General features: G+C 48.1%; 7 protein-coding genes across 7 annotated transcripts; 3 read left to right on the forward strand and 4 right to left on the reverse strand.

Annotated features, from left to right (window-relative positions):
* Window positions 1-14: 14 nt before the first annotated feature.
* On the reverse strand, window positions 15-782 carry FIESC28_10111 (uncharacterized protein; the record flags this gene model as incomplete). The annotated part of the gene is made up of 2 exons (XM_031164246.1): window positions 15-453; window positions 511-782. The coding sequence occupies 2 exons, from the start codon at window positions 780-782 to the stop codon at window positions 15-17; spliced, it is 711 nt and encodes a 236-aa protein (XP_031011731.1).
* A 1,737-nt stretch (window positions 783-2,519) lies between these two features.
* On the forward strand, window positions 2,520-5,864 carry FIESC28_10112 (uncharacterized protein; the record flags this gene model as incomplete). Its single annotated transcript, XM_031164247.1, has 1 exon — window positions 2,520-5,864. One exon carries the CDS (start codon window positions 2,520-2,522, stop codon window positions 5,862-5,864), a length of 3,345 nt encoding a protein of 1,114 aa, XP_031011732.1.
* A 186-nt stretch (window positions 5,865-6,050) lies between these two features.
* Window positions 6,051-6,587, forward strand: FIESC28_10113 (uncharacterized protein; the record flags this gene model as incomplete). Its single annotated transcript, XM_031164248.1, has 2 exons — window positions 6,051-6,253; window positions 6,305-6,587. 2 exons carry the CDS (start codon window positions 6,051-6,053, stop codon window positions 6,585-6,587), a joined length of 486 nt encoding a protein of 161 aa, XP_031011733.1.
* Window positions 6,588-9,455: 2,868 nt separating this feature from the next.
* Window positions 9,456-12,360, reverse strand: FIESC28_10114 (uncharacterized protein; the record flags this gene model as incomplete). Its single annotated transcript, XM_031164249.1, has 4 exons — window positions 9,456-9,498; window positions 9,552-9,694; window positions 9,750-11,711; window positions 11,767-12,360. The coding sequence occupies 4 exons, from the start codon at window positions 12,358-12,360 to the stop codon at window positions 9,456-9,458; spliced, it is 2,742 nt and encodes a 913-aa protein (XP_031011734.1).
* Window positions 12,361-13,487: 1,127 nt separating this feature from the next.
* Window positions 13,488-14,384, reverse strand: FIESC28_10115 (uncharacterized protein; the record flags this gene model as incomplete). Its single annotated transcript, XM_031164250.1, has 4 exons — window positions 13,488-13,512; window positions 13,825-13,975; window positions 14,042-14,156; window positions 14,217-14,384. 4 exons carry the CDS (start codon window positions 14,382-14,384, stop codon window positions 13,488-13,490), a joined length of 459 nt encoding a protein of 152 aa, XP_031011735.1.
* A 524-nt stretch (window positions 14,385-14,908) lies between these two features.
* On the forward strand, window positions 14,909-16,268 carry FIESC28_10116 (uncharacterized protein; the record flags this gene model as incomplete). Its single annotated transcript, XM_031164251.1, has 4 exons — window positions 14,909-15,215; window positions 15,273-15,415; window positions 15,475-15,561; window positions 15,615-16,268. 4 exons carry the CDS (start codon window positions 14,909-14,911, stop codon window positions 16,266-16,268), a joined length of 1,191 nt encoding a protein of 396 aa, XP_031011736.1.
* A 188-nt stretch (window positions 16,269-16,456) lies between these two features.
* FIESC28_10117 (uncharacterized protein) lies at window positions 16,457-17,344 on the reverse strand (the record flags this gene model as incomplete). Its single annotated transcript, XM_031164252.1, has 3 exons — window positions 16,457-16,798; window positions 17,027-17,284; window positions 17,333-17,344. The coding sequence occupies 3 exons, from the start codon at window positions 17,342-17,344 to the stop codon at window positions 16,457-16,459; spliced, it is 612 nt and encodes a 203-aa protein (XP_031011737.1).
* Between the last annotated feature and the right edge of the window lie 843 nt (window positions 17,345-18,187).

The raw sequence follows: 18,187 nt of genomic DNA on the forward strand, positions 1-18,187 counted from the left end.
TCCTCCACAATCCTCTAGCATCCAATGCGCTTAGAGCTGACAGCAATGTCATCGTACCAGAAAGTGTTAGCAGCACCACTGTACGACTCCCAACCAAAGTAAACACCCTGGATCTTGGGCTTGGGCTTGCTGTTCTTCCAGCCGTTGGTGTAAGGCGCAGGGTCGTTGGGCTTGTAGACAAGGCCCTTGACAGGGACGCTGTTGAGCCAGGTGGCGATGGTACCATCGGGGGACAGATGGTACTCGAGGCACTGCCAGGTGTTGGCGGGGATGTTCTTGGAGGCGGCGATGCCGTCGGGGGACAGGTCGGGGAGGGTGGCGTCGTCGGACTCGTGGTTGTACATGAGGATCTTGCTCTGGCCGCCGATGCGGAGGTGCTTGCCCTTTCCTTGAGCGGCGTCGGGCATGGTGATGAAGGTGACGTGAGAGTCATCAAGAGCCTTCTCAGACTTCCTATAAAGTTATTAGCACCCACTCATATCCTCAAAAAGAAATGACCTTTGTACTTACATCCAAGCACGGACGTAGACATCGCCGCTGGGAATAGCGTCGGTACCAAAGAACTTGTGACCGCAGAAACCGTTGGATCCACCAGTGACCTTGATAGAGTTCTTTCCGCTGTGAGCGGTAGTCTTGTCAAGAACAACCTTTCCACCCTGATCACAGTCAGGAGCGTAGGTAGGCCAAGCAACCTGGTCCCAACCGCTCTCAAAATCCTCGGCGACCTGGCCGAGAGTGAGAGGAAGCACAGAAAGTGCAGCAAGAGCAATGTTTCGAAGCATGATGAATAGTATAAAAAACGGTCAAAGTGGAAAAAAGAAGTGAAGTGAATGTGAATGGAATGATAGAAACAGAAAGCCAAGCTGCCAAGGACACAGCTGAGAGTTATATATAAGAGATGTTTATACTTGGCGAGAGCAGTAATATTAATATTAGGGACTGGAGGCCTGAAACAAGGCGGCTCTTTCGTCCGATCTGTCATTGGGTCGTGCTGGGATTGTTACGGTTAATTCGGAATTGAGTGCCCGCAATTTCCTTGTCGGGATCGGACGGTGGTGAACCTGAGACAGAAAGGGCATTTTTTCCGCGGAAGGGGTCTGAAACGGAGAATTTATCCGTCTCCGTTCTACATTTGTTCTACGGCAAGCGATATTTAATGGCTACGATATACCGCCTTTTGGGTTTGGAGGTTCTTCCGGATGGTCTTTTTGGGCAAATGAAGTCATTTTCAATGTGTTATCGAGCTGAGAATGCGACCTTGAGGTTGTATGGAGATGCAATTGATGCCGTTGTTCCGGCTCGGCTGATAAGATAAGATAACTCGATAAAAAGATAAGATAAGAGCAAGTATCGATGAAAAGAGCCATGATCTTTCATTTTCTATTTTCATTGATCAATTGACGAAAAAGGCTTTGTACCTATGATATACCCCCTGAAGTTCGTTTTCTAATAGAAAAATGCAAACAATATCATCCACAGTTAGCCTGAAGCGGTGAACCTGTCGGACTGGCCAGTATCACGATCCTTTCGGAAAGACATGGTCGCGGGTCACACGACGTTTGTGCAGATCAACGTAGTCAACAGTACAGTGAAGTTTTTTCTCCCCTAGGCTAGTGTGCCACCCATTGCTGCGATAAAGGTCAGCTTTGGGACAACATCGACCACCGTTCAACTTACACCACCACTGCCTTCGCAGTTCCAGGTGGGGCTTTCGCCAATACCAAGTTCGTGATGGACAATTTCTCAGATACTTTCCCTCCATACATGTTGTAGGGTCTGAAGATAACGTCGTGCACACTCATGCTCGGAGGTGCCTTGGTACTCTTAAACCGACCATGGTAAGCTAACTTGCTGGAGGTGATGTGCCGCAAGTTGTCGGTGATAGGGCGACGTCGCGCATGTCCTGCGCTCCACCAACTGATGAGTTTCTGACCGAGAAGGGAAAACATGTTGATTCATCAAGACCTGATAGTTAAATACAGTGTGTCGCTTGATATTGTGAGATGATCAGTTTTTGTTCTTCTCAATAGTTTGAGTCTGAAGATGGTGAGGGACAAAAGTTGACATAGTCGACAGTAAAAAGACTTATTCCTCCTTCTACTACGTATCTCCAGATCACCTCTGATGTGCTTATCAATGGAATTCATGATATTCACTAATATCTTTTCCCTAGTTCACATTGACATTTCGATATGAACTCTTTGTGTCGTTGACCATTGCGAGGCGTTAGTGCGACTGCCAATTCATCACTGTACACATGCTTTTGTCCCGCACCATCGACGGCAGCGGCGAAATTCACATGACAATGCCCCTCAGGAAAATAGGAAGAGTCAGAATTTCTTTAATTCACTTTCTGCAAAACATTGCAAGCATTTCATTGTTTTTGTTATTCCCTATAGAACAGCTTTGAGTGGTTACCCTACGACAAACTGACGTCGTGCCTTAGTCAGCACAGACCAACCATTCACAGATCTGACCACTGAAGATTTACTCATCTCATCATCATCAGCCAAAACACGATGAGATGGCTTCTCCTCAGCGACATTCACTTCAAACATCATGACCTCGACAGAATCCGCCAAACAGCACAATGGATCATATCGGCCGCCGCCCACCACAAACCCGCCCGGGTAATCGTCTGCGGCGACCTGTTGACAAGCCGCACAATGCAACCCACCCACGTCCTATCCGCCTGCTACCGCTTCATCAGTCACCTAAGCGACATTGTCCCACGCATTCACATTATTCTCGGAAATCACGATCTCGCGTATAAACGTGATTATCAGACAACCGCCCTGGAAGCGCTGAATTTCAAGAGGCTTGCCCCACATGTTTCGGTTCATAGCGTCATCGCGAAACATGAGTGGGATGGACGACGGGTTCTATTGTTGCCGTTTCGGGAGGAGCAGGAGGAGCTTACGGATGCTGTTGATGCGATTGACGCTCAAGAGGCGCGTGAGACGGTTGCTTTTGCGCATTTGGCGATTAACAAGGCTATCACTCAGAAGTTTGTGCCGAATGGGACGAATTCTGTTAGGTATTATGGTTTGACGGGGCCGGATCGCTTTGCGTCTTTGGCGAGAACTTTTACTGGCCATTTTCACAGTCCTCAAACAATTATTCAGGATGGTCGCCAAAGCGATGATTTGCAGGGAAGTCTTACGTACTTGGGCTCGCCTTGCCAGTTGAACTGGGGAGATCTTCATGATGAGCAGCGCGGTGTTGTTTTATTGGACCCCGACACGCTTGAGCATGGAACGCTGGTTAATCCGCATGCCGTTGGGTATATCGCCGTTGACTTGGAAAAGGTTCTTACGGGCGAGATCGGCGAAGAGACTGTCAAGGACAAGCATGTCATGCTCCTCGGCAGCCCTTCGCACCTCAAATACGTCACCGCTCGCGATCAACTTCTTTCTCTTGGTGTTCGAAGTGTGCGTAACTGGACTCATACGAATTTTGCCCCGAATGCCAATCGACGGCCGGTCGAAAGTCTTGGTGCGTCAGTACCCGCCAGCGACGCCGCCATACAACCTTTGGAGGAGCCTGTCGAAAGCGCGACCGATAAAGGTCTGGTTCCGGCGACCGATGGTACCGCCGAAGCTACTCTGGACGCCCCGCCTGAAGTTGAAAGACTTGATCTGCTTGCTGAAGCGCGCGAATATGTCGATTTATTGGAACTGGACGAGTACCTTCACCCGCGACGAGAAGAATTAGTTCGAGTTGGCCAGCGCATGATCCAAGCTTCACGCAACATGCCCGACCAGGACAGCGAAATGGAGATCAACTACGAAGATTTTCTCGACAGATCAGCTCAAGCTCTTGGCACAAGTTCCGACAGCGGTCTTGCAGGGGAATTTACCAACATCTTCGTCGCGGAGCCCCGCCGGCTTACAGTCACCAACTTCCTCGGCATACAAGACACCATCACTATCGATTTCCAACGCGATGTTCCACGCGGACTGACTTTACTCGTCGGTGATAACGGTTCTGGAAAAAGTACGCTGATCGAGGCTGTAGTATGGTGTCAATTCGGCCAATGCATCCGCAATGGCCTGGCAGCCAACGACGTCCTCAACGATACCGTTGGCAAAGATTGTTCCGTGAAACTAGAGTTCGCCAACGGTTACGCCATAACACGCTATCGGAAACACAAAGTCCACAAGAACCGCATCGTTGTATCTCTACATGGCGAAGATCAGCCTCATCTCGAACATCCAACCTCGCGAACGACACAGGCTGCCATTAATGAGCTTCTGGGAACAGACTACGACACATACGTCAGGATTGTGCTACTGAGTCAAGAAAGTGCAGCGAGCTTTTTAAACTCGACGCCAATTCAGAGACGAGAATTGATCGAGTCGTCGCTTGGACTCCCAATATTGGATCATTGTGGACAGATGTCCAAGATGCTGCTGAAGGATATTGATACACAGGTTAGCGAGGTCGAGGGAAAGTTGGAGGCCGTCAAACGGACTATGGAGTACAGCGAGGAAAGGCTTGAAGAGCTTGACAAGACGCGTCGACGACTTGAGAGTCAGGCGGCCAAGGTTGTTGCGTCTTTGAAGGCGAAAGCTGAGGAAGATCAACCAGAGCGTCATGAGGAGCGAACCACCGCCAGCGAGGAAGATGAGCCTGAAAGCCACGAGCAGGAAACCCCGGCCGCCACCGAAGAAGCTGAATCTGGCGTGGCTACTCGCGATAGAATCGCGACACTCCAGAAACAGATCCGTGCCAAGAAGGATACCCTGCGGCAGCTGAGGAGCGAACTTGATGCTATGGAGGCGGCTATTGACGCAGCTCGTCCCGTCGGTCTGCGGAAGTTCCTACTTGACATACAAGCTGCTATCAGCCGCTTTCTCAGAAATCTGCGATCTTTATTCGGATTCAAGGATGACCTGGAGGAAACTGCGTCGCAAACTCAAGATGAGACTGCAACTATTCGCCAAAACATCGAAACCAGCACATCACATATAGAAAGTCTTAAACGCAAGGAAAAGGCAGCAATCAACCACGCATTGATGATGAGCGAACAAGCCGCACAAGCAATGAAAGCTCAAAAAGCTCGCGAGAAAGCACGAGAAGACGCTCAGAGAGCTCGAGAGGAACAACAACAAATAGCCCAACAAGCCCGGGAAGACCTACGTCAACAAGTCGCTGTTAAACAACGCGACGCAGTCATATACAAAAACCTGGCCGAAACCGAAGAATCTTCTCTACAATCTTTGAAGTCGGAGTACAAAGCGCTTCGGAAGCAGCGACATGGTATTATCTCTGATCGCGAGCTCTTTAATTTTTGGTCCTCGTCACTTACGAAACGTACCAAACGCGCAACGAAGGGCAAGGCGGCTACGACTAATTTCCGGGAGCATATTCTCCACAAGGTCATTTCTGAACTCAACAGTCTTCTCGCACAGGTTCTTACGGTGTTATACGATGACACGCGCCACCAACACATAGCAACAGGAATGCTTCGCTCCCTCCTCGAAGAGCCCGACGTTCTCGACCCCACTCTCGCCGTATCTCCTTCTCTGGCCTACGGTAAACGGTCCAGCGGTGAACGCAAAAGGGTTGACTTGGCGCTCTTTTTCGCACTTCTCCAACTTGCCCGTGCAAAAAGCGCACATCGCGCACATTATGTGTTAGTTGATGAAGTTTTCGATAATTTGGATAATGCGGGGCAAGCAGCTGTTATGAGATGGCTGGGCGTCATGTCGCAGACTGTTGTGGGGTGGGTTATTGTTATTACGCATAGTCAGTTTTTGATTCAGAGGGAGGTGGAGGAGAAGGTGGTGGTTGTGAGAGCGCAGATGGGTGGGGAGGGGACCGAGTTGTTTGTTGGTGATGAGAGGATGGGGAAGGAGTAGGCCATTGACGTTCTTGTCTATGCTGGGGGAGATGTTTGCTGTTGTGGCGTTGGACAATAGCGCTATGATATGCGGAATGGTGTTAGGCCATTCTTTGTTTGAGGTACACATGACAATTATTTAGATCATCCCAATTTCGCCTTTGAGCAAAACTGATGTTTTCATTTTTCTTAAACTCGATCCAAGATGTCGTCTCTCTCTACACCTCCTAATGACAAAGAGCTGAGATTCGACAAGATATCAGCTCCGTACGAATGGCTTGAGTCATACCGTCCTGGAGGCTATCATCCTGTCCATCTGGGCGATGAGTTCAAAGATGGCCAGTACAAGGTCGTGAGGAAACTTGGATGGGAGACTTTTTCGACTGTTTGGCTCGCGCGGGATGTGAAGTCAGTATCTGATATCATAAATCCTGATTGCTTTGCTGATTCGATGACTAGAAACGCACGCTATGTCGCTCTAAAGATCATCACTGCAAACAGTGATACAACTCGAGAACTCGATATCCTAAACCATCTCGCCAAAACAGACAGCAGATATATCACCCATCTTCTCGACCACTTCACCCACACCGGTCCAAACGGACAACTCAAATGTCTCATCTTCGAACCAATGGGCCCAAGCGTAGACAACCTAGTCTACGAATTCCCACAATACAACCGACGGCAGAATGCCATGGTAGCGCGACATCCTATGAAAATAGCAAAGAGTATCCTGAAGTAGGTTTTGCAAGCGTTGGTGCAGATGCATGAGAATGGGATTGGGCATGGGGACTTGAAGATGGGGAATATGCTGTTTGCGGTGAAGGGCGTTGAAGGGGATGTTTGTCAGGAGGAGAGGTTAGAGGATCGGTGTGTTGCTTGGCCTGTTGAGGGAGGGGAAGGGGAAGGGGTACCGAGGTGTCTTTATGCTGCGCAGCCTTTGACGGGGTTTGTTGATTTGGAGGATTTTGAAGTTAAGTTAACTGATTTTGGTGGTGGTAAGTCATCTCTGCTCTTTTATATCCTTTTGCGTGATGAACCCTATCTCGATATCTTACTTGAGACTAATCAAGCTTAACCAGCATACTTCATCGATAGTTCCCCAACGAGACTTCCCATGCCAACCGATTTACGATCACCAGAAGCCATTCTCAAAAACCAAATCGGCAAAGAATCGGACATTTGGGCCTTTGGCTGTCTAATTTTCGAACTCATCACAAACACTCGACTCTTCCAAATCCCAGATGTGAATAAAGACGACGAGCAGCTTCTTCAATTCCACGAACGGCTTGACCTTTGCCAAATGATTTGTTCAGTCAGTGGAATAGGTCTGAGTTGTATTTTACAACTGAGAGGAAGATGTTTGATAGAAAGGTTAAGGGGGGACAGGAGGGAGAGGTTTCTAGGTGTTATATGGAGGAGATGATTGATGAGTTGCGGTCGGATCTATCGGGGATGGAGAGTCAGCAGGTCAAGATGTTGATTAGTTGGATTTTGCGGAATCCTTGGTTTAAGAAGTCCTAAAGACGTCTAAAGGTAAATAGTAGTCTTAAATATTTCTATTATATGTAAACAGCTAAGATTCGGGTAATGTAACTTGAATAGAAAACATGGCAGGATTATTATGTTTATGATGTTGTATCTGCAGTTCGGTTATAGGGACGGGAACCTCAACCAATAAAACTCCCCTGTTCTACAGCCAATGAAAACGTCATTTCCTTGTACTGCTGTCACAATCGGGCGATGCTCTGGTGGAAGCCGCAGTATAGGGAATCCTTGCCTCAAAATCCACGCCTGATCGGAACTGACCCCCAATCCTACAGGAATCGCGTCTATCGCTGGTTTTTGTCCATCCCCTTCGGTTGGGTAATGAGGGATAGTAAAGTCGCCAAAGTCGGTTTGGAGACGAGATTTGTTATTGGAGTCCCACGCGAGTTGAGTAGTATATCCTTCTATCGTGCACAGACAGTAGCCTCGGCTTATGTTCCAGACTTTGACTTCGTTCCAATACGCTGAAGCAAGCATTTTATCGTCCAGCGAGAAGGCCAAAGCCTGAACAATATGACCCATATGCTTTAGTGTTTGTTGCTTTGAACCGTTTAGTCCATGAAAAATGCGGATGAATCCTGAATGAAACCCTAACGCCAGTCTTTTCGAATCACAAGACCATGCTATCAAGGAGATTGAACTTTTGTCGAGTCCGAATTTGTTAATGATGCATCGACAGACGCCATTGGCAACATCCCAGATACCGACGGTATCACGATCACACAAAATGGCCACCCGCCTGTTGTTGGGCGATATGGCAAGGGAATTGACTGTTCCATTGTATATATCACCAAATGATTTCAGACAGGCCCCTGTGACTGGATCCCATATTCCCACAGTGCCCTTGTTTGACCCAGAGGCAAGAAATGCATCGTCTGAAGAGAAAGTGACGCAAGTGATGCCGCCGTGTTCTTCCTTGAAATCCTGAATCTGTGTACCTGTAGACACATTCCAAATTCCGAGACAGCCATCGTTTGACACCAGCCCCAGCCATTTGTCATCCGAGGATAAAGGTAAATTTAAAAACATCCGTCGGCGTTGAGCTAAGCGGTTTTGAAAAACTCTTAGGCACGAACCTGTGTTTCGATCCCACACCTGTAAAACCGAGATTTCATAGTCGGCTGAGAGACACATATCATCAGATAATACTTTAACAAATCTAACCGGGGGTGAGATCTTTTGTCTGCCTTGCGTCGGTAAATTCGTAGCAGCATCAAGGTCCCAGATCTTGATTGTTCCGTCGTATGACCCTGATGCAAGTTGCATTCCCTTCGAGGTAAAAGCCAATGATGAAACGATGCTGGTATGCCCTTCTAGAGTTTGCAAATGTTGGTGGGTATGAGCATCCAAGACATGAATCGTGCCAGATGTCTCGAAAGCTACTCGTGTGCCGTCCGGTGATAATGCTACTGAATACATCGTATGGTCATCGTAGGCTTTGTGTGCCCACTCACCTGCGAATAGATCCCAGATCCTGAGGGCACAAGATGACGCAAGTAGCACTTGAGAGGTGTTTGCCGAAAAAGCAGCCGCGTGAACGTGAGCAAGGTCAGTACCGTCGAACTCGACTATGCTTTTTAGTTTCCAAGTAGATAAGTCCCAGACATCAATCCTGGCTAGATCCGAGACCGAGGCCAATGTGTCCGTTCCATGTAGAAACGCCACTGATATGAAACGTCCAGACGCATTGTAAGACAGTGTCCCAAGACAGGCTCCTGTGGTGACATTCCATAATTTGATGCTGCCATCATTTGAACCCGATGCTACCGTCGAGGAATCTGGAGAGAACGACAGTGAAACAACGTTTGAACTATGGCCGTATAAAACACCAGTACATGTTCCTTTCAACGGGTGCCATAATCTAACAGTCTTGTCAGATGAACCCGACGCTAAGAAGAAGTTGTTGGGTGAGAATGCCAGAACGGTAACAGAGTCTAGATGACCCTGAAGCGGCTTTAAGCATGCACCCGTCGATGTACTCCAGACTTTGATATCATGCTCACCTGAAGCTATCCATTGGCCATCTGAAGAGAAACAAACCGCATCCAACAGCCAGTACTTCCTATTTGCATCGAATACCATTGTCTGGAGACACGAACTCCAATCTAATCCCGCAGTATTGGGAGGAACTATACGGATCAAGGATTCGCTCTCGTACAGTTGACGAACTAAGCTTCCGGTGGGGCTAAACACAAGTGCTGAAGCGTACACCTGCAACGGATCAACTTCTATGGGAATTTTATAATAAAGAACAAATCGACGAGCATCAAGGAGCAATTCGGCCAATCCCGTCGCTTTCGTCTGTGTCACCACGGTAGTTAGACAATGGTCAAAGGTTGAAAAGTTGGGTACTTACTGCTAGGAACTCAAGATTCTGGACCGCTGAAATTCCCTCTGGAACTTTAAGTAAGAGGCTTAGCGCCTCTAGCCAGTTCAAGTATTTGGATCGAAAAAACTGATGGACAAGACCACCATCTTCCAGCTCGTTATCGCTCGTTTCACACTGCGATTTTGAGCTCTTCAGATGATCGACCCAATAAACGCAAGAGTATCGAATCCGGGCTAAAGGATCAGGATTGGGAGTAGGGAGCTGAGCACCGGCCAATCTGGAATGGCCTAATCCATAAATGTCTCGCTGAAGCGTAGCGGAAAGACCTTCCAATGAGTTCAAAAACATGGAATGGTGTTGAAACCCGATACCCTCAGGAAAAATTGTGTCAGGGATGTTGTTGACCAAGAAGTCCCTGGCAGACTGATGGATGAGGAATATCTCGTTATTCTGGCAGTTGAGAAAGGAGCCACACCAGTCGACTGCGTCGGCTATATCGTCTTCTTTCATATCACCCACCAGAGTCGCGAGCTCTGCTGGGGTCAGTCGTCGATAAGCAACGCAAACCGTAGCCAGAATCCGAATCAATCGATCTTTCTCTTCTGAGCCCAGAATTCGCGTCATCATAGCGTCGTACAGATCATTGAGGGTAGTGGGGAAAGTTTTGAGTACCTCTAAAACACGACGTTTGGGGATTCTTGAACTAGCCAGTCTCTGGCAGACGAGGGCGACCCAAAGGAATGTGTTGTCTGCGTGTGAGTACATGTACTCAGAGATGGCTTCTTTCAGAGCTGGATCATCTCCCCATTTTCTAACCAAATTGTTCACCGTAGTGACAATGTAGGATTTCACGGCTTTGGAAACCGACTCCTTTTCATCTTCGAGACTGAGCAAGATCATTCCTTGGGCAGCAGACAGTTCTGTTTTGATCTCAGGCCAAGGACGACTAGTCAAAATCCATTGAGTAGAACACGACTGTGACAGGTTGTTGATGACATCAATAAGATCGGATCTTTCACTGCACTCATCAAGAGCGTCTATAACCATGATTGCCTCGTGCAAGCATGAATCCTGCAACATCTCGGTGAGAATTTCGACCAGCATGATACTGCTATTGTGGCTGTCGAAGAGTTTCTCTCCCATCCTTTCGTAGTGAGGGCGTACAATTGACATTAAAGACGGCTGATACTCAAGAAGCATGTAGAGCAGGCCTCGGATGGCTCCAGACAAGTTGTCCTTTGCCGCCGAACCCTCAAAGAAGAAGAAAGCGAGTGGCCTTAGGGACTTCTTCAACCTGTCAATAACTCCGCAAGCCAACATTGTTTTTCCTTTGCCAGGAAGGCCGTTGATCCACAGGACTCGAATTGAGTTATCCGTCATGAATTGCTCGTAAGCAGTGCTGGTGAAAACCCAGTCGCATAAATCCGTCTGCAGACCATGCTTCTGATTTTGGATTCTTTGCTTATCCAGCTGAGGGTCCGTAACATGTAAGGCTCGCAAGCACTTCTTGTCCTCTTCGTTTTGTTCCTTCATCTCCCTACGTCTCGCTTCGTCTCGAATAGCAGTGTAGATATTCTCGAGGGATTCTGCCTGTAGTGTCGAGTTGTCTTCAATACCAGCAAGCTTGACCTTGACATCTTCGCTGTTGTATTGCTGGATATCCCTCCGAATAGCGGCTTCTGCGTCCTTCAGTTCGGTGAGTTTGCCGTTCCAGTCATCCAGTTTGACTATATCTCGGAGGATAATGGATGCCCAATTGCGATAGTAGAGGCAAGCGCTTCTCATTTGGAACAGAAGAAGCTTTTTGAAGAAATCCACTATATGACCTTCGAGGTTGTTTCGCAGTGTATCGGGGGGAGTCGATGGAGACGACGATTGTTTTTGGCCGAGGGCCACGTCGGCCAGGTTCCAATACCATTCCATCTTCGACAAAACATATGCGATAGCCTTCCTATTGAGACCTGGCTCTTTCATAGGATTTGAGAGGACCTTTGACCTTATCAGTGGCAGTTCTCGGGTATATATCATTGTTGCTGCGCCTTACCTCGAGACCAAGACTAACGCCAACCCATACGATGCTAGCTTCAGCAGAATATTTGGCAACCTTGTCAATCAAGCCCTTGATGTTGTTGATGGCTTCCATGAAGCTTGATGCGGTTTCCTTGTACTCTGCCTGACGCTTGGTCCGTTCCAGTCCCGCGTAGACCAACTTCCACATCTGACGAGCCTTGTCATTCTTGCAATGTTGCAGGCTATCGATCTCCGAGGGCGTGGCAGTTTCCGTCCATTCTTCCTGGACTTTGGAAAGTATTTTCTCGTACTCTTGAACTAGATCGGACTCCTTTTCTTTCAGACCATCGTAGGCCTTGGTCCAGAGTTTCTCAGAGAGGCTCAAGCAAGTATCTTGGTCGCGAGGAGCTGTTTGAAGAGGCACAGTACTAACGGATAGTTCCTCAATCGGTGGAGCAGTACGGCTATTACACGCACTATCATCAGTCGAACCCGTCAGCTGAGTGAAGGAATTTGGCGTCTGTGTTGTTGAGGCAGCTGGCTGTGAAACATCCGGCGTGTTGGCTGATCCAATATCGTCATCGCGAGAGCGAAATCTCTGCTTGAGCCTGTCATATCGCTTCTTCATTTTTGATCGCTTTAGTGATGTAACAAGAGAGATTTGTCGAGCATCCAGGAGAAAAGGTGAGCGGGGAAACGGGGTCAAGTCAGGCATTGGCTTGATGGTCATACAGAAAAAGCAAAGAACGTTAGCCAATGATGTGCCGACACATCTCCAAGAGACAAGGGAGAGCAGGCTGCCAACCAGGCTTAGGCATGGCTTATTTCCTATGCTTGGCAGACAGACGAATGTCGCTCCTCTAATTGCGCGTTTGCGCATAACATAAACTCGATTATAAATGCTACCGTATAATCCCTCGAAGCTTACCGACAGTCCTGCAGATTTTCAAGAAGCCTCCAGCAGGAAAGATAGGTAGTGCGGTACTTACTTTTGAGCATATAGAAAGGTGCATGCAAACACCAAAGCAACAAAGGCTTCCTGTTCTCTTCGTTGTTTTATTCATGCCGGCGAATGTCATCCAAATGAGTCTAGTCAAGAAAAAAAGGGTACTGGCAAGAGTGGGAAAAATACATGTATCATGCCAACCCAACCTGTAAATAAGCGTATTTTGTCTAACAGTAAGTGAATTGAAAATATCAAAAAGATATCGAGATAAGATTAATCGCGAGACTTGCTGATGCTGTAGGTATGGCAAAGCAAAATTTAACCACAGAGAATTTATATTAGGCCGGGTTCGATGCACACTCGAACCAATAAAATGTTCAATCGTATGGGCCCTTCTATCCTCAGATTGAATGCTATATTCGTTGTGAACAGGGAGAGCTGCTCGAATAGTAGCCTCCGAAAGTGTTTTACTGCTACGTCCTACCTTCCCCGTTACCTCTAGTATAATTGACAAGACTTAGTTGGATAATCTGGTGAGCTTCCAGAATCATTCCTCTAGCCGCGCGCCTATATTACTTGCCACAGGCCATCGGATAAGCGTAAGCCAATTTTGAGCCTGGGTTGATTACAACATTAGCCTTCGTTTTGAGATTGAGATGAAACTTCAAGGATCCTAGTGTTAGTGGTTTAGTAGACGCCGTGTAACGACAAGTTGAGAAACACCTGAAACTGGAAGGGGGTCGGTGTTAGTAGCCAGAGAAGAGACACAAAGGTAGGTAGTCATCAGAGCGTTAGTTCCGCAATAGCTACTATTTGCCGTAGGGCTTGTCGGGGCTTTACGCAATTAAGTCAGTTGCAATTATAGGACTAAAAGGTTGTCGTTTCACTAAGGATAGCTGGTAAATTGAGAGTTCTGGGGATAATAAACTCGCCGAGCCTCGGCCTGAACTTTGGGAATACGGTCAACTGGACAAGCCCAAACACGTGCTCGAAAACGCATGAGATGGAACGTCATTTGACGGATTTTCTGGGCCAATCTTACTTGGCTACCAGGGATGCAGACTACGAGTTAGCCTGTAAGCTAGACTGATAATGCTGACATCTGCAAAGGTCAACTATTTGCTACTCCAAACACTTGCATCATACTGGTCCATCCACTCAACGAACTCGCTACCAGCTTTAGCCCAGCCAGTGATACCTTCAGATAGAATCACACTTTCCATGGAGCTATCCCCTTGCTCGTCCAGGTAGTCCTTGAACCACCCGGCCGCCCTTGGGCCACGGCCGCGAGAGGATGCTGGGGAGGTTAGCATGCTTGTTCCGTAAGGCTTAGAGCTGGGGGGTTAGTGAACCAAAGACGTACAGCAGTACCAGATGACCTTCTGGACTCCCGCCGACTTGAATAGACTGTACAGCGTCTTTATCGTCGGGTAAAGGCTTTGTGCTGGTAGGTTGATAGATCCGCGAATGGTACCGCCCTAGATAATGGAATGGGTAAGTTCATGCTTGCTTCGTAAAACGAAAAGGGTGATTGTTACCTCGTGATCTGTGCGACGGAGATCAACGAGAACGTAGTCCTTGCCCGCGATAAGGTTGCTGTCCTTCATCATATCAAGCACCGCATGGCGTGTCATAGCCCCGGGAGTCTTGTTGATCGGAGGAGGGTAGGCAGCATGCCAGGACGTGGAGGCATCAGTAGAGGCCATCTTGGACCAGCGGAAAAGAAAGAGGCGAGGACGAGTGCTCGATTTTAAGAGAGAGTTTCCGAGGTTCATTGATCACTTGGCAGAGGGGAAAGAAGGCGCCCCTGAACTTTAAGCCATTGAAGGGCCCAATACATATCGGACAATGCGAAACATCAGGCCTACTAGAGTGTGTCATACCCCCACCATGATTAGTTGGAGTTCAAAATTACGTGGGATTCCAGGGACACTGTCATACCTAAGCCTTGATTGGTCAATTGGCAATCGAGGAACCAGGCAAATTCGCTTAGCAGGGGGCCCTGTCAGGTCGAGGCTGCGATTGGCTGACGACAAGTTTCCAGCAGCGTCCATTGGAATTGTCTAAATTGGTGTAAGTCTTGGAACGTAAGAGAGACCGCCACAATTAACACATAAATAAGATTGTATTCGCGTCCAAGTTTGCAGGACTACAAACAGATACCATCTACCGCACAGCAAAACTGCATTTCTTCAGACCTCCCACGCGCCGCCACCTGCCTGCTTTCAAGATGAATCCGGAGACGAAGAACGAGCCAAGCAATTATGAGCCGAGCCCTAGCCCGCCACGCGCAGGCCCAAACGACGAAAGCACTGAACAGGCTGGCCAAGATCCAGAGTCCACAGACGTGACCACAAACCACGATGATTCAGCGAAGCAACAACAGTCTGCCTTCAAAGGACTCAGTCTTCTGGACCGCTTTCTGGCCCTGTGGATATTCCTGGCAATGGTCATTGGTATACTTCTGGGAAATTTTGTTCCTGAAACCGGACCAGCCTTACAAAAGGGAAAATTTGTTGATGTCTCTGTGCCGATCGGTATGTTTTCCCCAGAAGCTTTAATCTCTTAATCCATGGAACTAACGCATACGCAAGCTGTTGGTTTACTCGTTATGATGTATCCCATCCTCTGCAAAGTCCGCTATGAGTCCCTGCACGAGCCTTTCTCTCATCGAGAGATGTGGAAGCAGATTGGCTTTAGCATTTTTGTCAATTGGATCATTGCTCCCTTTCTTATGGTGAATCCTTTCCATCGAGACGTCGCTTTTCACAGACAAGATACTGACGTACCTCACAGCTTGCCCTAGCCTGGGCCTTCCTCCCTGATAAGCCGGAGCTTCGCACTGGTCTCATCCTTGTCGGTCTTGGGAGATGTATTGCCATGGTTCGTTCATCGCGTTCAGGCATTGACAAATAACACTGACACCTTGCCTTCAGGTCCTCATATGGAACGGTCTTGCTGGCGGCAACGACGAATACTGTGCCATCCTCGTTGCTATCAACTCAATCCTTCAAATGATCCTCTTTGCCCCAATGGCTGTCTTCTTTATCCGCGTCATCAGCCACGAGTCGGGTACGATCGATATATCCTACAGTGTCGTTGTAAAAAGTGTAGCTGTATTCCTAGGCATCCCTCTCGGAGCAGCCATCATCACGAGAATTGTCCTTCGCAAGATTGCTGGACCGGACTGGTACCAGCACACCTTCCTCAAATATCTTGCACCCTGGTCTCTCATTGGTCTACTCTATACTATCCTCATCCTGTTTGCATCCCAAGGTAGACAAGTTATTCACCAGATTGTATCAGTTATCCGGGTAGCAGCGCCACTGATTGTGTACTTTGTGCTTATTTTCTTCATTACTTTATTGATCAGCAGGATGCTCGGTTTCCGGCTGCCGATGATGGTCACGCAGAGCTTTACTGCTGCGAGCAATAACTTTGAGTTAGCTATTGCCGTGGCAGTTGCGACCTTTGGCCCCAACAGCGACCAAGCCCTGGCATCCACCGTTGGCCCACTCATCGAAGTCCCGGTCTTGATAGTCTTGGTGTATGCTGTTCGCTGGATGGCCAACAGATGGGGTTGGAAGTAAAGTGTTGAGCCAAAATTGGACAGAAAACACGGATCCAGACATGCTGTAGATGATTCTGTATTTATTGATAGATGAAATGTCTAGTCTCTCCCAATCTTCTCAATCTGAAGTCTGTGAATCCATCAATAGTAGCGTGTTTCCAATCCTCGGTCGAAGTAGCAAAATTCAAGGTCCTGGGCGACGCGAACCTAGTCGATATCATCCATGAGCCGAAAGATTTCGGTGTTCTTCACAGAACAGCTACCAACCCCATAACACCCCAGGGCCACACGAGCCCACGACGAATCTGCGTGGCCGCGAAGCTCAACAAGGATTTCTGCCGCTTTGTCACACGGGGTCTCTAGCGGTTCCGGATGGTCAAAAGAATGAATAATGGAGTTTGATGGTTCGAAAGTGTCAGAGAGCACGTCCCTTTGGGCTGGAAGACTGTCAGACGCTTTGTGATCCATCCTGGTCCCCTTGTGAGTTGGATGGTGCAATTCTGGTTCCTCTTCTTCAAGCATGAAAATTCTGTCATCTTCTTCGCGGGTCTGTATTGATACGGTCAGTGGCTCGGTAAATGATGGCTGTTCTCGGCCAGGTGTTGGCAGGATCGAATTCGACGGTGCTGAAATGAGGGTCGGCACGGCCTCTTCAGCCGCGAGTGACGCAAGCCCGGACAACCTCCGTGGCGGATCATCCGTCAATATAGCTCTTGTTTGAGATAATCCAGGTGAAAAATGTCCACACGTGTTACATCGGCGTCGAGAATTAGATACCGCATGATCTCCCTCTGGGGAAGATAGATACTGCACAATTTCAGGTTCCGAGACTCCGTACATAACAAGCAACCTCTTCAGTCGTTGGTTCTGGACATTGACGGCCTGAGCAACGCGTTGCATCTCTATAGAGGCCGCTACGCCTTTCCTATCGTACTCTTCTAATCGACTCTGCATGTCCGCAATCAGCTCTTGTCGCCGGGCTCTAGACCTGCGTTGAGCATCTCGGTTTTCTGCAACAGTGGCTGCGGTTTTGTTCTGTAAAGGATGAGTGGCAATTGCCCATGTTTGGCTTGTTCAACATACCTTGCGGGGCATTGTGCCGTGGATCTCGAATTGCAGACGGACTGATTTATATCTATCTAGTTTTATGCAAAAGACTAATGAATGCTGGTCTGCCGACACTTCAAGTGATGATGTAAGGATGGGACAAGCAGAAGCAAGAGTCTTCTGGGTCGACACAGGCAGTAGGTGGATAGGTGGCTAGATTGTTGTGGCGCCCACGTGCTTGGACATTGGTTTCGTGTGGCTTAAATACTCTAAGCCAAGCCGGAGACCCCACCCATCCAATCCAATTCAAGAAGCTAAGTATGGTTATTAAGATTGAAGCTGAGTTTTTTATTATTCAAAAAAGTCCAGGGAAGGAACGAGCTTTTCTTCTCCTCGACACAATGTATCGCCCACAATCTTGATATAGCTGAAGACTTGAGTCTAGCCTGTACTGCCTTCGGGGCATTTCCACAAAGCTTACTGCTTACATGCTGTAGGGAGGATTGTTGCGGCCCAGGCAAGAGCGACTACTGCTTGGAGACTTTTTACAGCCGTGGCTTCTTCGGACCAGGGGCTAATGTTCTACATGACTTTGGCAAGTTCTACGCTGGCAGAATGTTGAGTCAAGTTGGACAAGGCCATCTAAGATACTCCCAAAATTACCTCGCAAAATATAGAAAACAATAATGCAAGCCGAAATGACTTGGCCAATAACCAGAGACAAAAACAAACAAGAGCAGTAGGGTTGGAGTTAGCTGAACATACAATTTCATGCGACGAACGGAATGTAATTTGGAAATCTTGCAAAACGAATGACTATGGACCATGGAATTACACATACAATAGTCTCCGCCATGTCTCGAATCCATGCAGGAGCGCCATGTGCTGAGA

The sequence above is a fragment of the Fusarium coffeatum genome (assembly GCF_003316985.1).
Source record: "Fusarium coffeatum strain FIESC_28 chromosome Unknown BRIP53273_contig_284, whole genome shotgun sequence".
Taxonomy (NCBI): domain Eukaryota; kingdom Fungi; phylum Ascomycota; class Sordariomycetes; order Hypocreales; family Nectriaceae; genus Fusarium; species Fusarium coffeatum.